The following is a 17,442-nucleotide window of genomic DNA, read 5'->3' as shown; positions in this document are numbered from 1 at the left end:
AAACTGACTATTTTACCAATAAACACTCATAAAAGAAGAGCCCATAAAATACATAACAGGGATTTGAACTACAGTAAGAACACTGGGAACATCAAGCCTCGCCACGGTGTTAGATTTCCAACTCCAGTTAAGTTAACACCGTCTTATCCACCGTCGCACTTTAACTCCAGTGTAGCGGTCGGTTTGTTAAAGTAGTGAAACTCTCCTCGTAGTGCACCAGGTCTCTGGCGCAGGAACAAACACAGTAAACCTGATTTCTGGTGTAGAAATATAAATACAAAAACATTTTACAGGACGAGTTCACTGAAGAAAACAACTAACCTGATTAACCTGATCTTTGTGTTGCTTCATATTTAAGCCTCAGACACGTGTGTCCTGTCTGTTAATAAAGTTTCTTTCTCCAGTTGTTTTTATCTGATTCGTTCTTTATGACCAGGTTTCAGCTTGGAAACAGAAAACACTGATGGTACAGACGTCCCTCACGTCCCTCCTGGGCCCTCACGTCCCTCACGTCCCTCCTGGGCCCTCACGTCCCTCCTGGGCCCTCACGTCCCTCACGTCCCTCCTGGGCCCTCACGTCCCTCACGTCCCTCACGTCCCTCCTGGGCCCTCACGTCCCTCACGTCCCTCCTGGGCCCTCACGTCCCTCACGTCCCTCCTGGGCCCTCCTGGGCCCTCACGTCCCTCACGTCCCTCCTGGGCCCTCACGTCCCTCACGTCCCTCCTGGGCCCTCACGTCCCTCCTGGGCCCTCACGTCCCTCCTGGGCCCTCACGTCCCTCCTGGGCCCTCGCGTCCCTCACGTCCCTCCTGGGCCCTCACGTCCCTCCTGGGCCCTCGCGTCCCTCCTGGGCCCTCACGTTAGAAACAACAGGTACAGAACTGACCAACATCGTGTGTATTTCAGGTCAGACGGGATCTAAACATTAGTCGTCTCTACCGCACATATTGTTTCTGAAACAACGTCCCATGGCGGTCCACGGGAAGGGGCGGGGCCTAGGCTCTCTAATCCACCGACTCACAGCAGTCCAAAGCTAAACACGATGCTAAGCTAACCCACACACAGTGCTGCCTCCCAGCTTTTATTGTGAAGGTGTTAGTTTGAATATCCTGAATGTTTCCATGTTCTGGACGAAATTAATTTTAAAAAACAAACAGCTGATTTAAATCGATACCAACGGACCAATAAGCTGCACAGATCAATTCTCTTTATTTAGACAAAAAAAACTGAAGCGGTAAAACAGGAAGTGATGTTTGTGTTGTGTCACTTCCTGTCAGGGTCTAGGGTCCAATTACAAGTCCAGGACCAGAGTTCAAAATGGGGGGGGGGGGGGCAAGGACGCTCACCCACAATCCTTTGTTTCGGCTCGATGAGCCTGTGTCAACCAATCACATTCACCTCCTCTGTGACGTCATCAAAACCAGCTCCATTGTCCAGCCAATCAGCCACGAGCTCACGGTAAAAAAATAAAATAAAATAAACTCCAATCAGCTCCCTCTTCTCTCGGCTGTCAGTCACAGTCCAGGGCTGTTGCCACGGAGACAGGAGGATGGCGCCTTTAGAGAATCACGTCCTGTCCTGGTGACCTCACTTCCTCTGGGCGGGGCCTTTGTGGAACAGGTAGATCGGCCGCTGGTTACCTGGAAACACACACAAACGTGTCATCGTGTGTCATCAGGACGCAGTAACTAACAACGCTTTGATGTTGAGTATGAAACCAACGTGTAGCGGCGACTCAGAGCGCTCTGGTTTCTCTGCACAAAACGGCTTTCTGCTCAAAGTCGTTGTCAATTGTTGTTTTTCTTTCATATTTTGTCAATTTATGTATTTATATAAATGCTCCCTGTGAAACGTCTGCACAGCAGTAAATATCTGCATAAACTGCTGTTATTCTTTTATTTATTTAACCTTTAAATGACCAGGGGAAAGACCCCCTGAGATAAACTCTCTTTTTCGAGGGCCAAGAAAGGCAGCAGGACAGACATGAAACAACATTTTCCCTTTACACAAACTATCAGAACTTCAAACTGTTCCTTTCCTCTTTAAAAACCTCTAATCAGGGATTTGAACTTCCCAAGAGGACTCCAGGTTAACATGAGGAGGCGGTCTTTCCTGCACTGAAGTCACCAGCCTGCTGGACCGGGTCTGATGACGCCGGACCACAAAGCTGAGGAGGCTGTTAACATGAGGCGGTCATGTGCAAAAAATATACAGCGTAGCTGATGATGATCAACCCACCACATCTGTTAAACAATCACTATTAAACGATCATCAGAATTGGCGTCTGTAAATATCAAGTGTGCAGGACGGAGGGTGCTGCAGCGCCCCCCGGTGACGGGGAGGAACTCGTGGCGTGCACTAGTGTTCCAGAGCTGAATGCAGAGGATGCTCTGGATGTTACCGTTTTGTCACGATTACAGGAGCGGTCTCAGATTTATCCCACCTCTACGGGTCCTTTTAACCTTCCAGGTGATTTCTTCATTGTGCTGATGCACGAGTGTTTACGGTCACGGTTAGAGAGGCTGCCGTCAGTCATTTTGAACGTTTCCGTGGCCGCAGCGATGTCACAGCAAATAACCCGGGACGTTTATCAGGCATGTGATTGGTCAAAGGAGACTTTCAAAGTAGTTCAGTAAGAGTTCACAGATTATTTTTAGTGACTCAGAGACGGCAGTAAAGGTCGTTTGAGACCTGGTGGCCTGACTGTCAAACAGTTATATCCTTCAGGAAACTCAGATCAAACAGCCCATCAGAACGACCGCGACCGTTTCACGGGATCGCGCCCGGTCGTACACAGAGGCCGTTGCCATGGTTACCGCCCATGGAGCGCCTGGCGTTGACTCGTCTGCCATCCAAGAAACTCATTGGTCACAACCACTGACGGGGAAATTAATCTATATTTGTGCCAAAACCTTTAACGTAAAGACGACCGAGCACGAGTCCGAGCATCAGCAGCTGCTGGAGTTTCATTCTGAGAGTTTCACCTCGCTGCTTCAGCAGATGTAGAAATGTTGGCGGCTGAAAGCTTTTTGCTGCTCGCACAGTTCACAACTGACGACTATGTTCTTTGCATCTTAGACTGTGACACTATAATGGCAGCAGCTACTGTGGACAGAACGCCTCTCTCCCTCGTCCTCCTCTTCATTCAGCTATCTGGCCACCAGCTGACATGAACAACAGAAGGTCCGGTGCCGCACGTCAGCCTGTAGACGTCCTCAAATCCATTTCACTCGCTCTCCTGTCTGATCTCCACGATTCATGCGGCAAAACTAAAAACTGTAGTTATAAACTTGAGGACAGACGGAGGAAACAGAATTCAACCTTTTTTAGCTCAGCATGGATCAGGAGGAGGACGGCTGCTTTCCTCAGACAGTCTCTCTGGATGAACCTGGACTGTGAGCGAGAGCTTCAGCATGTGGAGAAGATCACAGAACATTAACCAACGTCAGACCCTGATGATCCTGCCGGCGTGTCAACTTGAACATCCCGCCGCTGTGACTCGTGCGTAAATACACACAGCGTCTTTTAATGGGGAGACGCTTCGCCTTGTTTCACCCACCCTGAAAGTCACACAACGTTTAGCGGCGCTGCACAAGGTTTTCATGTGCTCCATCAGGTGTGGACACCGAGCGTGGAACCGTTCAGGTTTAAAAATGAGCTGGTTTTTATTTATACATACATATAATTACGGAGGTCCGGACCTCCGACTAATCGTGACTAATCGTTGCAGCCGTAGTGTGTACCTGTGTGTACCTGTGTGTACCTGTGTGTACCTGTGTGTGTGATGAGTCTGTAGGAGGTGAAGCCCACGCTGTCGGTCAGGTAGCGGGTGAAGTGTTCGGGTCTCAGCCTCACGGTCCTGTAGTGACGGTACGTCGACGCCTGCAGACGAAACAAACACAGGTGTGAACCTGACGCTCTGCAGAGACACCACACAGACACGTTTTACTCCAGGAGCCCGAACTCTGCGTAACACCCAGGTTCAACATGAGGGGGAGCTGGACGCTGCACTACCGGCTAATAAAAGGTTAACAGATATCTCCACGGAACCGAACTGCTTTATTACCGAGACAGTTAGTTTTGTGTTGCCTTTAAATATGCAAATGAGGCTGAATGAAATTAAACAAGCGCTAATTTGCATCTACTTCAAGAACTGAAATGTGAACCCTGGATCAGGTTGACGGACGTCACGAGAGCCGATACGAGAGCCGATACGAGAGCCGATACGAGAGCCGATACGAGAGCCGCTGCAGCGCCCGCGCCGCCTCGACCAATAGAAGAGAGTCGTGTCTGGAAACCAGGGGAAGTCAGGGACCGTCGGAAAAGGTCAACACGACCCATTTCAATCATCTGTGTTTAGTTCTTCACTGTTAACGGAGACCAGCCTGAAACATTTCACACCTGACAGACTGTAGAGAAACGTTCAGGGCAGGAATTAATTAAACAAGCACAGGGTGACGTTGAAATTCAAATATCTCGCTCACTTCTGAAAACACTGACGTCCTCTCTCTTCTTCTTAATGTGCATGAGGATTTATTGTTTTGTCTTTTAAACTGGCATCTGTTTCACCTGCAAGGTTTCTGATATCGTGACATCCCCAATAATAATAAAGTCAGGTGGGAAAATTATTGTTTTCATTCGTTGACTCATGTTTTTATTGAGGGGGTTCTGTTTTTCTCTTTTTAATCGCTCCATCAATCAGAAAATCCCGTCGACACGCATTAATAAATAAGATTTTCTTCCTGTGTTGTGGAATAAAATGTTGTATAACTCGGGCTCTGAGTGATGTCTGAACAAATCCCTCTGTAACACCTTCAGAACAGGATGAACCTGGAGAGTTTGGCGTCTGTCAGAGCTGCTGAAGACGAGAGGTTTGTTGCAGGCTGCCGTTCAGTGAAGTTACGTCTGACAGCGACGCTTCAAACTCCTTTAAAAATGAACCTGTTTAGGAGCTCGTTTCATTTCCGGTGGCGCTGAAATGACGTCTGAAGCGAACGCACAGCTTCACTCAGGCGGAGAGTCTCAGGACTGATTTGAACCGCGGAGGGATCATAAACCTGAAGCCAGCAACAAACGGTTGGTTTTTATTATTGAGTGTTTGGACTGTTGTGTGTGTGAGAAGATTCTTTAAAGACGTTTATAAAAACAATAAATTTCACCTAAAGACTGGAGAAAGGTTTGATGGTAAACCTAGTTTTTCTACTTTTCTTTAGTGCAGGAACGCTGCACTGCATTTAAAGCTGATCATGTGTGCAGTCAGTAGCAGCTGGACGGTGAAGTGGGTTAGATCTGGAGTTCAAATCCTCTTCATAGACTGCAGGCTACACACTGACCCGAGGGTCATTTTGGATTCACGCACTTTAAACGCACAGTTTTTTCCCTTTCTACGTGTTTATTTACAGCATTAAACTGAAATGTTTATTGTGACAGGCTGAATATTAACTTATTAGGAGAAAACTGGTGGTTCTGTGTAAAATCAGAGGTTGAGCACCCCCATATCGCCAAAATGGCGTGATCCTCGTTTCTCTGTGAAGCTTCGACTGAGAGATTTACCCAGTTTAGCAGTAAATATTTATTATAAGGCTCTTTCACGCTGCGCAGCTCTCCGGGAGTATTGAGCCAGCACGCCGGCTCTGTGTGAACGATCTGATCGGCCTCTGGGCTGAATGTTGGTAGTAACGGAGGTCAATGACGTCTGTGTGAGAAGCCACAGCCGGCACGCCGCAACACGAATTTCAACAAGTCGGCGTCTTTGTTTAGCGGTCTAAGCTGACAGTCCACAGACTCCAGCTGCACCGCGGTTTTGTCTGGTCGTGTCTCAGCATGTTGTTTATCTGTCATGTTTGTGCCTCTACCACCCTCTCCACAGCTCTCCCCCGTTTCCTTTCCGTCAGCTTCAGGCTGCATATCTACAGGAGCGTTTCAGAATAAGAGCAATTTGCCTGATGTTACTGACATGTTTAGATTTTATTGATTTAGTAATCGGTGCTTGCTTTTGTGCTTCTACTGATTAAGTATTTAAATTATTTCTTCTCTGGATTGACCGTGTTTATTGTTGTTTTACGACCGGGAGTCTGCACAGGGGGTTTTATTTTGAAAATTGGGTGAACTCAGTGGAGGTAACGCTGTGTGAAGAGAGACTGATTATCAAAAATACAGGAGCTTTAGGAATATTAATATTCATCATTCATAAACAGGGTACAGAATGAAGTATTTATACACATATACAGTATATATTACACAGTATTTATACGCAGTGTGTGTTACCGAGGCCCTCTTGCTGCGGATGTAGCTGCTCCACTGTTGCGGCTCCAGGATGAACAATCCGCCCGGCGACAGGCTCTGATAGGCTCGTCTGAACAGCCTGACCACGCCCCCGTCGCCAGACTGCAGATGCACCCACTTGGTCACGCCCAGACACACGATGACGTCGTACTGACCCCGCCCAGGCCACGCCTCCTGCTCCGACACGTAGTCGCCCTGTAGGAGGAGGAGGAGCCACAGCTGTGATGTCAGCGGCGTTGTGATGTCACACTTTGGTTGAGGCGAGAGACTCACCTGTATGAAGGTGACGTTGTTGGGGAACCTGGAGGAGGAGGACGATGGCGGGAGGAGGAGAGGAGGAGCGGCGAGGGGCCCTCGACTCACCCTGAAGGACAGGGGGAGGGAGAGGAGCGACCGCTGGATCTCCTCCATCGCTAGCGTCGCCTCCTCCACCTCCTTATCCTCCTCCTCCTCTCCTCCTATTGGTCCTGCCGTTCCTCCCCGCCTCCTCCTCTCCTCCACCACCACGTCATGTGACAGGAAGTGCCTGACGTTCTGCTTCGCGGCGTGGACCAACCAGTCGTCCAGCTCCACCCCCAGGATGTGGGCGGGGTCGAACCGCCGGGCGACGGCCAGCGTCACGTGACCGGCGCCGCAGCCCACGTCCAGCACCTTCTTGTCCCTGAACCAATCGGCTTCCAGGAGGCGGAGCCGCGGGTCCTCCTCGGCGCCGACTCGCCCCTCCCACCCGTCGCCGTAGAAGCCGTGGTAGCCGTAGTGACAGCTGCGGTTGCCGTACTGGTAGCGGTGCTTGTCCTTCTTCTTCTCTGGTGGCTGAGCGGAGCCAGTCTGAGGTCCTCCACACCTGCAGGGGGCGGCAGCACAGAGGTCATGTGACCAGGCGGCCAATCAGATTGCAGCGTTCTGATTAACAACAGGTGCAAACACTCACCTGCCAGCTTTAGCCCCTCCCACCAGCGGCGTCTGGAATTTGGTTGGCTGAGCTGTGGTTGCCGTGGTATCAGACCTCATGGAGGTGGTGCGGCGCCGCCTCCGTTGGCGACCATCGCCCTGGTTGTGGGCGTGACCCGGCGGAGGATGCGTGTGTCTCCTGGGGAGGATGGGGGGCGGGGCTACGTCGTCTCGACAGGTGATGGCCGTGTTGAGTTCACAGGGGAGAGGAGACGCCACAACGCCGCCCTCTGTGGTCAACAGAGGAACTGCAGAACGACATACATGCAAACAGCGCTCGTCAATGTCACGTCTTACCCAGCCGTCCAATCACAGTGCAGGAGGGGCGGGACAAACACCACACCGAGCCGTCTCAGCTCATGGACCCACGTACGGCGAGTCATTTTATTATATTAAATAAATATTTTATGTGTGAATTTCTGCTTTTTGTTCCATTCAGGACAACAAAGCTAAAAGAAAAAAAAAAAGATCTTTATGTACGTGTTTATTTTGATGTTTTTATCTTTGACAATGCAAACGTCTGTTTCCCATTAGAGACGCTTTCTTTTGGCAATGTTGTTGTTTTACAGTCATGCCGATGAAGCTGAATTGAACTAACGGACAGACGTGTGTCTGAAGGGAAAAGCAGCGCAGGATAATGTGATAAATAAAAAGTACGAACCTAGTTTGTGTGTTATTGTGCGGTTTATTTTCAGTTAGCTCTCTTTTTATTGTGTCTGGGAGAGAGGAGCTCCTGGAAGAACAGGGTCCTCCAATAAAGAGACGTCTCAGTGCTGTCAGAGTTCTCAGAGAGAAAGTCTGACTCTATTAAACTCTGTTACTGCCATCGCTGGGCCAACGATTCAGTCCTAAAAATGTCTTGGCTTTGATTTTTATATTATTATTAGTAGCAGCAGCAGCAGTAGCAGCAGCAGCAGTAGTAGTAATAGTAGTAGCAGTAATAGTAGTAGTAGTAATAGTAGTAGCAGTAATAGTAGTAGCAGTAATAGTAGTAGCAGTAATAGTAGTAGTAGTATAACATGTCAGCAGGCATTATTTCCCCTTCAGCCCTCAGCCTGTTATTTTCACGTCTCAGCTGTGGTCGACTCAGTCGGGTTATTACAGTTACTTCTCTGCTGTGACAGACGTTAACAGAGCGGTTCGCGAGGTCATGAGGTGTCGCGAGGTCATGAGGTGTCGCGAGGTCATGAGGTGTCGCGAGGTCATGAGGTGTCGCTCCTCCGCCTGCAGGTGTCACCGTCGCTGCAGCGGCACAGCGTTTCTATGACACTGCAGAGTTACTGTGAATAATTAATAACGTGTCTGTTCCTGCGGTGAACGGCACAATAACTCACCGTCAGCTGTCGCTCCAGCTGTGGACGGGAACAGACGAGCTGGTGCCACCTCCCTCTCTGCTCCTGCTCCTGCTCCTCCTCCGTGGTGTCTGTTCCTGTGTCTCCTCCTGGACTTCAGAGGGGACAGCAGGACTCCGCCGCCCCCCTTCCCGTCCGCGCCTCCTCCCTTCAGGTTCAGGGGGTCCGTGATGTCACGGGGAACCAAGATCTCTACAGGGTCTCCGCCCCGAGACGGCAGGGGCGAGCACTGTGGAGTCTCCTTATTGGTCGCCCTGAGGAGGGAAAAGATCCAGAGCTTTATTGTCAAGCAGGGACTTCGCCACGCCGCCTTCGCCACGCCGCCTTCGCCACGCCGCCTAGGAATTCATGTTCACCGAGCGGCAGCCATCCCGTGAAAGCTGTCGCGCACACGTCCACCTGCCCGCCGCCAGAGCTGAACTGTCCTGAACTTTTTTCTCCATCAGCGACCGACTGACTGAATGACAGAAACAGGAAACGACCTTCTCGTCTCCGTTAACGTGAGCGCCGCTCTGAACACTGCACTGAGACCCTCCTCGCTGAACTCATCAGAAAGTCACAGACTCTTTAAATACTTTCTACGGGATGTTTTCTTCAGGCACAACGGAAGCCGCGCGGCCGTCACCATGGTTACCACCCGCCCACAGACAGCCTGGTGTTTACTCACCCGTCTGAGCTGGACCCAAACGCCGCTCGCCGCAGCCATCCAAAGCGACTTCCATTTGCTATAGAAGTGGTACGCCTCTGGAGCAACGAGGGGCTACGTGTGCTGCTCAGGGACACATCGGTGGATCTCAGTCGGGAATCGAACCCCGGTCTCCAACACCAACGGCAGTAGGGGTGGGAGAAGAAACCGATTCTTTGATGCATCGCGATGCGAAGATTCTGGCTCGATTAACAAATGTCTAAAAAAAACGAACGCAAAAGGCGAAACTTGTGGAGGCGCAGCGGCCGGACCGTCTGTGGAGCGCACACAACAGCACCGCTGCAGAATAAATAACCACTCACAATTCACTCCTGAATGACTTTCTGTCACTGTAACTGTGTTTGTTTATGTAACGTTAGCTAAATTAGTAGTAATATTAAAGGGTTGAGAACATCAAGTTTAGACCAAACTGGAGTTCAGCTCCGTCCTGTGCATCCTGATAATGAACTTTATATCCGTCCGGCTGCTGAAGAAATGAGGGACCCTGGAGCTGAAGTTAATGAAGTAAGTTAGGGATGCAAACTAGTCCTTTTAAACTAAAAGAAGCTGGATTCCAGCCCTAAAAGGCACGCGTCTTATCCCACTGTACCATCGCCACATGGACAGAAACCATGTTCTGTCACAGCTGGAAAAAAACTTTGCTACCGACTTCCCACAACGCTCGCCAACAAGAACGTTTCACAGCGACACAGGGCACGCGAGCTGCGATTGGTCGACGGGAAGCGCCGTCTATCAGGAACAGTTGTAGAACATTTGTTGATCTTTCATCCTGGTGTTCACGCTGGAGTTTTATTGGTTCGTTTATTTTGGTGCGACTTCCGTTACGGAACCTTTATTATGAAGGAAAGTCTTTCAGTAAACCCGATCGATTAGCCAATAAAACTCACCTGTTGACGTCTTCGTCCAACAGCGAGTTGAGGTTCAGCGGGTCAAAGATGTTCCCGCCCAACATGAAGTGACTTGGCAGCACGGGCTCTGATTGGCTGTCGCTGTTGGCGCGCCGCCGCCGCTTGGCCAGCCCCTTGAAGCCGACGCCCACGGAGTATCGCCTCTTAGCGAGCCGCTGGGTCGGGGGAGCGGCGGATGCGGCGGTGAGGTGGGGCTGACTGTTGCCTGGCGGATGGAGGCCATTCTTAGGACGCAGGGGGCGGGACTTAGCCAGCTGCGGCTGCTCCGACAGGCTGCCGGTGGCGGGGAAGGCAGGGCTGACCTCGTGAGGGAGGACAGTCTCTTTGTCCAATGACATCCTGATCATCTTCCACGTGAGGGCAGATCGGGCCAATCAGGGAGCTGCAGAGAGAGAGAGAGAGAGAGAGAGAGAGGTTTAAGCCCAAAGTCATATTTATGCAAATCAGTTAGTAACCATGGTAACCGCGTGAGCGTCAGCCTGTATGTTTTCCACTAATTATCAGTCCATTAAAGAGTGTGTGATGAGCCGCTAAGATCCTGTCCAAGCGTCGCTGTTAGAGAAGAAACGAATAAAAAAAATCACCAGACTGATTATCTGCCCGCTGATTTACTGACTAACGAGCGCCGTCTGACCTGAAACAGCCGTTTAATCTGACTCTTTACAGACAAACCAATGACCAGAGGAGCTGATCAATAGGTTGGTCCTATTGCAGAGACACGCCGCTTCAGTTTGCATCCAGACGACACGCCAACGCCTCCTATCACCTGATGGGACCGCAGACTGTATATAAGAAGTGGGCGTAGTCATGGCGACGTTTTGAAGGCATGAGTTTGGCACGAGTCACTCTAGCTTGATTGACAGGTCGCCATGGTAGTGACTTGTCAGTCAGCTTGTAGCCCCGCCCTAAAGCCTCCCCTGCTTCCTGGTCTCTGTTCCTCTAAACGGGACCATAATTTACTAAATGAACATCACGCTGTGTTGAAGAAGACTTGAAACCAGCGACTGAGACCAGAAACTCATCAGGAAAGAGTTTACTGAGGGAATAAATCAGCTGACAAGTAGAAACATTTTCTCACAGACTTCTAGACAATAACACTTCTTTCTGCAGCCGCTGGAGTCGCAGGTTTAAGGCTCTTCTGCGTTCACATCAGGTCGCTGACCAGAAGCTTCCCGCTTGGACAGAAACAAACCGTCTCTGTTCTGACCCCAGAGGGTCAAAGGTCACCTCAGTTCTTCCAAGACTGGAGGACCACGAGGTTCTGAAAGCTCCCCGTCTCTGTTCTCTACACACAGCAACAACTGACATACATTAAATCTTCAGACGACACAGCGGACTCCAGCACACAGGAAGCGGCTTGTTGACGTGTGGAAAGACGTTTCCATCAGTAACCACAGCAACAATAAGTGATCAGACGCCACCTCGTCCCAGCGGTTATTGATCTGTTAGCACAATGTTTTTAATGTTTATTTACTCACTGTGAAGCGTTTACAGCTGCTGTGTTTCAGTAAAGCTCCTGGAGTTCACATCATCATCATCATCACAGTGAGACAGAGTCACCATCAGTGACTGATCAATAATCAATCACACTCACTCGCTCCTCTTCTTGTTGTTGTTGTCCTCCTCTCACGGTGTGTTGTTGTTATGAACACACCTGTTACAGTGTGTATCTGACTCCCCCCTACACCTCCCCCCTACTCCCTCTCTAACCCCGCCCCTGGCTCCCACTCCACCAACCACGGAGCGCCGTCATGAATAATTCACACTAACCCAGTAAACAGTTAGCTCCCTCAGCTAGCCACCTCGGGCTAACATGCAGGAAGTAGCTAGCGTGGAGCTAACGCACACACCCCCCAACAGAAAAACAACAACCCAAACAAAAACCCGCTCTGTGCGTGAAAACGACCCCGCGCCGAGCTGTCCGTGCGTGTGCGCGCGTCAGTGTGTGCGCGCGGGCCGATGAGTCATGACTTCAACTAAAACGGTAGCTTTTAGCCGCTACTAGCTGTTAGCCGCTACTAGCTGTTAGCCGTTAGCTGCTGCTGGCGTCCTCTCGCTCCGCGGCCCGAAGCCCGCGCTTTTATATGCCAGCCACGGGGCCGCGTGAGCGACGCGAGAGCCCGCCAATCGCGTGACGAGCTGAGCTCCTGCCTCCCCACGCTGCGACCAATCAGACGGCCGCTCGGACAAAGCAGTCGTCTGATTGGTCGCAGCTCGGGGGGGGAGGCGGGAGAATAGCCCGAAGAGAGAGGCGTCCTGAGCGGCGCCTGATTAAAAGACACGAACACGGCGGAAAATAAACGATTACACGAGATTAAATAAAGATTTATTCAGGAAATGTTTAGCGGCAGCGAAGCTAACACAACAGCGAGTGTGTCAGCAAAGTTTCAACCCGAGACGTTTGAGTTTTAGCTCCTCTGTAGCCCCCATAGAGAACGTGGACTCCATGACCTCTTTACCCTGAGTGTGGCCTTGCAGGTAACACTAACTCCCTGGCTGCTGTTCTCCCCCCAACAAGCTCTGATAAACAAATACCTCAGTGCATCAAGATTCAGAATAAGTAAACGTGTGTTGTCCGCACTTGTTTACGTATGTAAGCAAACAGTCAGCCTGAGAGGTAAAACTGAGGGATATTTCACAGAGGCATCTTAATCCATAAACAGTAAGTAGGTTATTTATTTTATCAGTAGTAAGTAGTTTTATCACCATTACTATCTATTAAAATAAAATAATGTTAAAGTTTATTCACAGTTTTATAATTCTCAGAAACTAGATGATCTGCTCTGTAACATTTAAACACATCCATGCAGGTTAAAGTGTTTAAAGGAGCAGTTCAACATGTAGGAAATCTTCAGATTGACGCCTCTGTGTTAGCTTAGCTTAGCATAAAGTCTGGAAACAGGTGGAAACAGCTCCGTTTCGGAGGTCCTGCTTTAGACTTCAGGAGCAGCAGCTGAGTGACGTCCCACAACGTGGCAACACACAGATTATAAATGTTAAACTAAAAGGCAACGTGAAGTATGTTTTTCTGTGTATAACTAAAGTACTACACAGTGTCACGCAGTAAAACCTGCTCATCCGTGTGTTGCTGAACAAAATCTCCCCTTCCATCACTTTTTATTCAAACCCTCATGCTCGTGTTGCAGGACTCCAGACCGGTCTCGCTCTTTGATGGTCTCGGTCTCATCGAGGACTCTGGAGCATAACTCTGGGAAGATCGATAAATTGCTTTTGCATTTGGCTGATTTATTTCTAACTTTGACTGGATGTAAAACTTGCTGCTTCAAATTTAAGCAGTAACGCTGATTAAAAATGTGCTGTTACCGTTAACGTCCGTCCCCCCTCCCCCGCCCCCCTTCACCCCAGGACGAGCTGTGGCTGTCTGGGAGCAAAACCTTTGTAATAACATTTAGGCCCCGCCCACGCTGCTGCGTTTTCATTCTAAAACGGAGACCTTTTGCTGCGTTTGCTCCTCCAGACTAAAACGGTTAAAGTTTGGAAACGCTGCCGACCCCGTTTCGCGTTTTGAAACTCCGGAGGGTGTTTTAGTGAAGACGGGCCAAAACGGAGGACTGATTGGATTTTATTGGTCATGCAAAGCAGAAGCACGATGCTGCGGATTTGACGTTTTTATTAAAATATTCTGTGCCGTGCAAATAACACTCAGGCCTATCTGCCTACACTTGTTCTGTGCAAGTCGCCGTTTACTTTGCAACGACTCCCAGTCTGTTTTCCGCCGCTACATTCAGTAACAGTCCCAGCTCGTTATTGGTGCATGCAGAAAACCTGGTGTGATTCTTCGTCTGCATTACTTTATTCTTTCACCAAATCTTCTGAAACTACAGAACAGACCATCTGCTTCATGTTTACACCGGCAAGATGTGCGTTCTCAGTCGTTTTAATGTAGACAGAGATCAACTCTGATACGCAGCTAAAACGCTGCCGAGGATGGAGGATGGATTTGTTTTAATTCTCCGTTTGTGTGCACGTAGAAAGACTGAATCTGTCGAACAGCGTCCAGAAGAAAACACACAGCAGTCTGTGAATTCTGCAGCGCAGCCTTACGGAGACGGCCGAGACCTCGTTATTGACTTTTATATTAACAAATGTTAAATAAATGTTTTGATTTAATTCATTTCAATCACAAATGAATCAGCACTTCACATATTAAGACGTTTATTTTGTGGAGGAAAAGGGACCAAAAAAGATTTAATGTAACTTTTAGTTTTTATCACAATAGTTTTTAATGTTCTTTATTACCACCTGCCTTTAAATGTGAAAGAGATAAAGATTTGACATTCACCGTGACAGTTATTGATAAGATATATTTCGTGGTGGTAACATTTTGTGGGGAACTGGTCTTGGTCCTGACTCGGTCTCGGTTTGGGGCGGTCTCCACGCAGCCCGGTCTCTAAACACTTTACAGTTAAAACAGTCACATGGATTAGTCAGACATCTTTGATTTAATATTAATCATGCTGAATAATTTCTAACAGCAGCTAATGCTCACTTTACCTGGTGACACAGTTATTGATTATAAACCCTCTGATGGTTTGAGATTATCTGCTCTGGCTGCAGTCTGAGCTTCGGCCTCAGGGGGGCGCTGCAGGCGTGTTGTTGTTTGTTCTCATCAGCTGTCAGGAACAGTAAACAACTACATGTGTTCTGATTATTATTTATTATTTCAAGGCATAGAAAATGTGTGTTTGTCAGTTAACAGTTAATTAAAACGTGTTATAACCAAACTTCTGTTTGTTTTTTAGACATTTTATTCAACGTTCTGAACTTTAATAGTTTATTTTCATTCTTTTTTCTTCCGCTTCCTTTTCAGCACTTTGTTTTTCCATAAAAACTTTCTTTAACTGTCTAAATTCCACATGAACTCTAAAATATTCGTCAAACTGTGACTGACAGCCCCGTCCAGGCACACAGGAGGAGGGCGGGGCCCCAGAGTGCGCATGACTGAGGGCCGATGGGAGTGGAGGGATTAGGACTTCATTACCCAGCGTGCACCGCGTGTGTTTGTAAAATCCCTAAAGAGGATTTATGTGGATCAGAGAGACGACATGCCGCTGAAGAGAGAAGGTGAGACGCTTCTATCAGACGGCTTCACACAGAGCGCCTGTTGTTTGTTTCTGTTTGTTTGTTGTTTGTTCAGTGTGTGTGTGTGTTTACTGCGTTCGTGTACTTCTTGTACTGTGTCTGTGCGCTCACTCTTACTTGAATACTTGGGTCTTTGTCGTCGTCAGTAATATTTGTGTCTGTCGCTGTGATGTCACCTCTGACCTCCAGTGAAACAGGAAGTACTGTGTTTTCCAGAATGTTTGTTTATCAGGCGTCTTTAACCAGGACGGTGCTGCATCACGTGACCTGTACTACTCATAACTAAGCTGCCTTCAGAAACACAAACAAACAGCCGTACTAGTAAAGTAGCAGTAGTACAGTAGTAGTAAAGAGTAATTTGGGGTTCAGTATACTTCAAGCAACAGGTGCCCCTAAACAGTACTAGTTGTGTTGGGCAAGTTACTCCCAACATGTACTGCATTATAGGTAACTAGTTACTGTGATCTGAGAGTAACTAGTTACAATATGACTGCCTCTGACTTCTACTGCTTTACTCTACTTCAAGTTATTTTCACTGCTCGGTCAGGATGAGCTGACCGCAGCCTCTCTGATCAGGAAAGTAACTCGTTAAAAACACAAACACGCAGCCTAATGAAATCTATTTACCCACGATGCATCAGGGGAGCTGCCGTCTGGTTAAGAGGAGCCGAGCTCCCCTGTTGTTTGTTCCCTGCCTACAGACTCGACCGTCAGACTGCAGCAACAGGAAGTAACGTTACTCTTTAACTCATGGGTTGTTTTTCTGCTGCTGAAATGTTTCTCTGTGTTTGTGAATTATATAAAAACACTTATTTTAGTAATGTGTTCTATCACTGCCTTACTGCAGAGCAGTACATTATACTGCAAAGAGCAGTACATTATACTGCAAAGAGCAGTATAATGTACTGCAAAGAGCAGTATAATGTACTGCAAAGAGCAGTACATTATACTGCAAAGAGCAGTACATTATACTGTAAAGAGCAGTACATTATACTGCAAAGAGCAGTACATTATACTGCAAAGAGCAGTACATTATACTGTAAAGAGCAGTATAATGTACTGCAAAGAGCAGTATAATGTACTGTAAAGAGCAGTATAATGTACTGCAAAGAGCAGTACATTATACTGCAAAGAGCAGTACATTATACTGCAAAGAGCAGTACATTATACTGCAAAGAGCAGTACATAATACTGCAAAGAGCAGTATAATGTACTGCAAAGAGCAGTACATTATACTGCAAAGAGCAGTACATTATAATGCAAAGAGCAGTACATTATACTGCAAAGAGCAGTATAATGTACTGCAAAGAGTAGTATATTATACTGCAAAGAGCAGTATAATGTACTGCAAAGAGTAGTATATTATACTGCAAAGAGCAGTACATTATACTGCAAAGAGCAGTACATTATACTGTGACTGTGTTGCTTTTGTAACACTCAACACTAAAAGTGATAAAAGTGTTGTTTCTACTCATAATACTACTGCTCATAATACTACTGCTCATAACACTACTACTCATAATACTACTACTCATAATACTACTGCTCATAATACTATTACTACTGCTCATAATACTACTACTCATAATACTACTGCTCATAATACTACTGCTCATAATACTATTACTACTGCTCATAATACTACTACTCATAATACTACTACTGCTCATAATACTACTGCTCATAATACTATTACTACTACTCATAATACTACTGCTCATAATACTATTACTACTGCTCATAATACTACTACTCATAATACTACTGCTCATAATACTACTGCTCATAATACTATTACTACTGCTCATAATACTACTACTCATAATACTATTACTACTGCTCATAATACTACTACTCATAATACTATTACTACTGCTCATAATACTACTACTCATAATACTATTACTACTGCTCATAATACTACTACTCATAATACTATTACTACTGCTCATAATACTACTGCTCATAATACTACTGCTCATAATACTACTGCTCATAATACTACTACTCATAATACTATTACTACTACTCATAATACTACTACTCATAATACTACTGCTCATAATACTACTACTCATAATACTACTGCTCATAATACTATTACTACTACTCATAATACTACTACTCATAATACTAC

The 17,442-nt window shown here is 47.5% G+C and overlaps 2 protein-coding genes across 3 annotated transcripts in view; one reads left to right on the top strand and one right to left on the bottom strand.

The window, feature by feature from the left end:
- Nucleotides 1-1,190: 1,190 nt before the first annotated feature.
- mepceb (methylphosphate capping enzyme b) lies at nucleotides 1,191-11,895 on the bottom strand. 2 transcript variants are annotated; one of them, XM_046065586.1, is made up of 8 exons: nucleotides 11,797-11,895; nucleotides 10,182-10,584; nucleotides 8,571-8,842; nucleotides 7,217-7,484; nucleotides 6,559-7,129; nucleotides 6,268-6,480; nucleotides 3,774-3,882; nucleotides 1,191-1,640 (listed from the first exon to the last, which is right to left on the bottom strand). In XM_046065586.1, the coding sequence occupies exons 2-8, from the start codon at nucleotides 10,547-10,549 to the stop codon at nucleotides 1,588-1,590; spliced, it is 1,854 nt and encodes a 617-aa protein (XP_045921542.1). In that variant the 5' UTR covers nucleotides 10,550-10,584; nucleotides 11,797-11,895; the 3' UTR covers nucleotides 1,191-1,587. The 2 variants fall into 2 exon arrangements, with proteins under 2 accessions (XP_045921542.1, XP_045921544.1); XM_046065588.1 differs by having other exon boundaries at nucleotides 11,681-11,819.
- A 720-nt stretch (nucleotides 11,896-12,615) lies between these two features.
- The window catches only part of LOC123980839 (disks large homolog 4-like), a 36,872-nt gene continuing 32,045 nt past the window's right edge, over nucleotides 12,616-17,442 (top strand). The window contains exons 1-2 of the mRNA XM_046065385.1: nucleotides 12,616-12,864; nucleotides 15,117-15,287. Of these exons, the coding sequence (XP_045921341.1) occupies nucleotides 15,269-15,287 (19 nt within the window). The 5' untranslated portion in view covers nucleotides 12,616-12,864; nucleotides 15,117-15,268. The remainder of the gene's footprint in view (nucleotides 12,865-15,116; nucleotides 15,288-17,442) is intronic.

Source organism: Micropterus dolomieu, linkage group LG12, assembly GCF_021292245.1.
Source record: "Micropterus dolomieu isolate WLL.071019.BEF.003 ecotype Adirondacks linkage group LG12, ASM2129224v1, whole genome shotgun sequence".
NCBI lineage: Eukaryota > Metazoa > Chordata > Actinopteri > Centrarchiformes > Centrarchidae > Micropterus > Micropterus dolomieu.
Note: the sequence above shows the minus strand (reverse complement) of the source record. Positions and strands in the feature narration are given on the sequence as shown.

Coding starts and splice junctions, on each gene's coding strand:
- mepceb (XM_046065586.1), bottom strand. CDS start 10,549: ATGATCAGGATGTCATTGGACAAAGAGACTGTCCTCCCTCACGAGGTC. Junction 7,130..7,216: donor GGAGGGGCTAAAGCTGGCAG/GTGAGTGTTTGC, acceptor CGCCCCCTGCAG/GTGTGGAGGACCTCAGACTG. Junction 3,883..6,267: donor TCCGCAGCAAGAGGGCCTCG/GTAACACACACT, acceptor TTTCGTCTGCAG/GCGTCGACGTACCGTCACTA.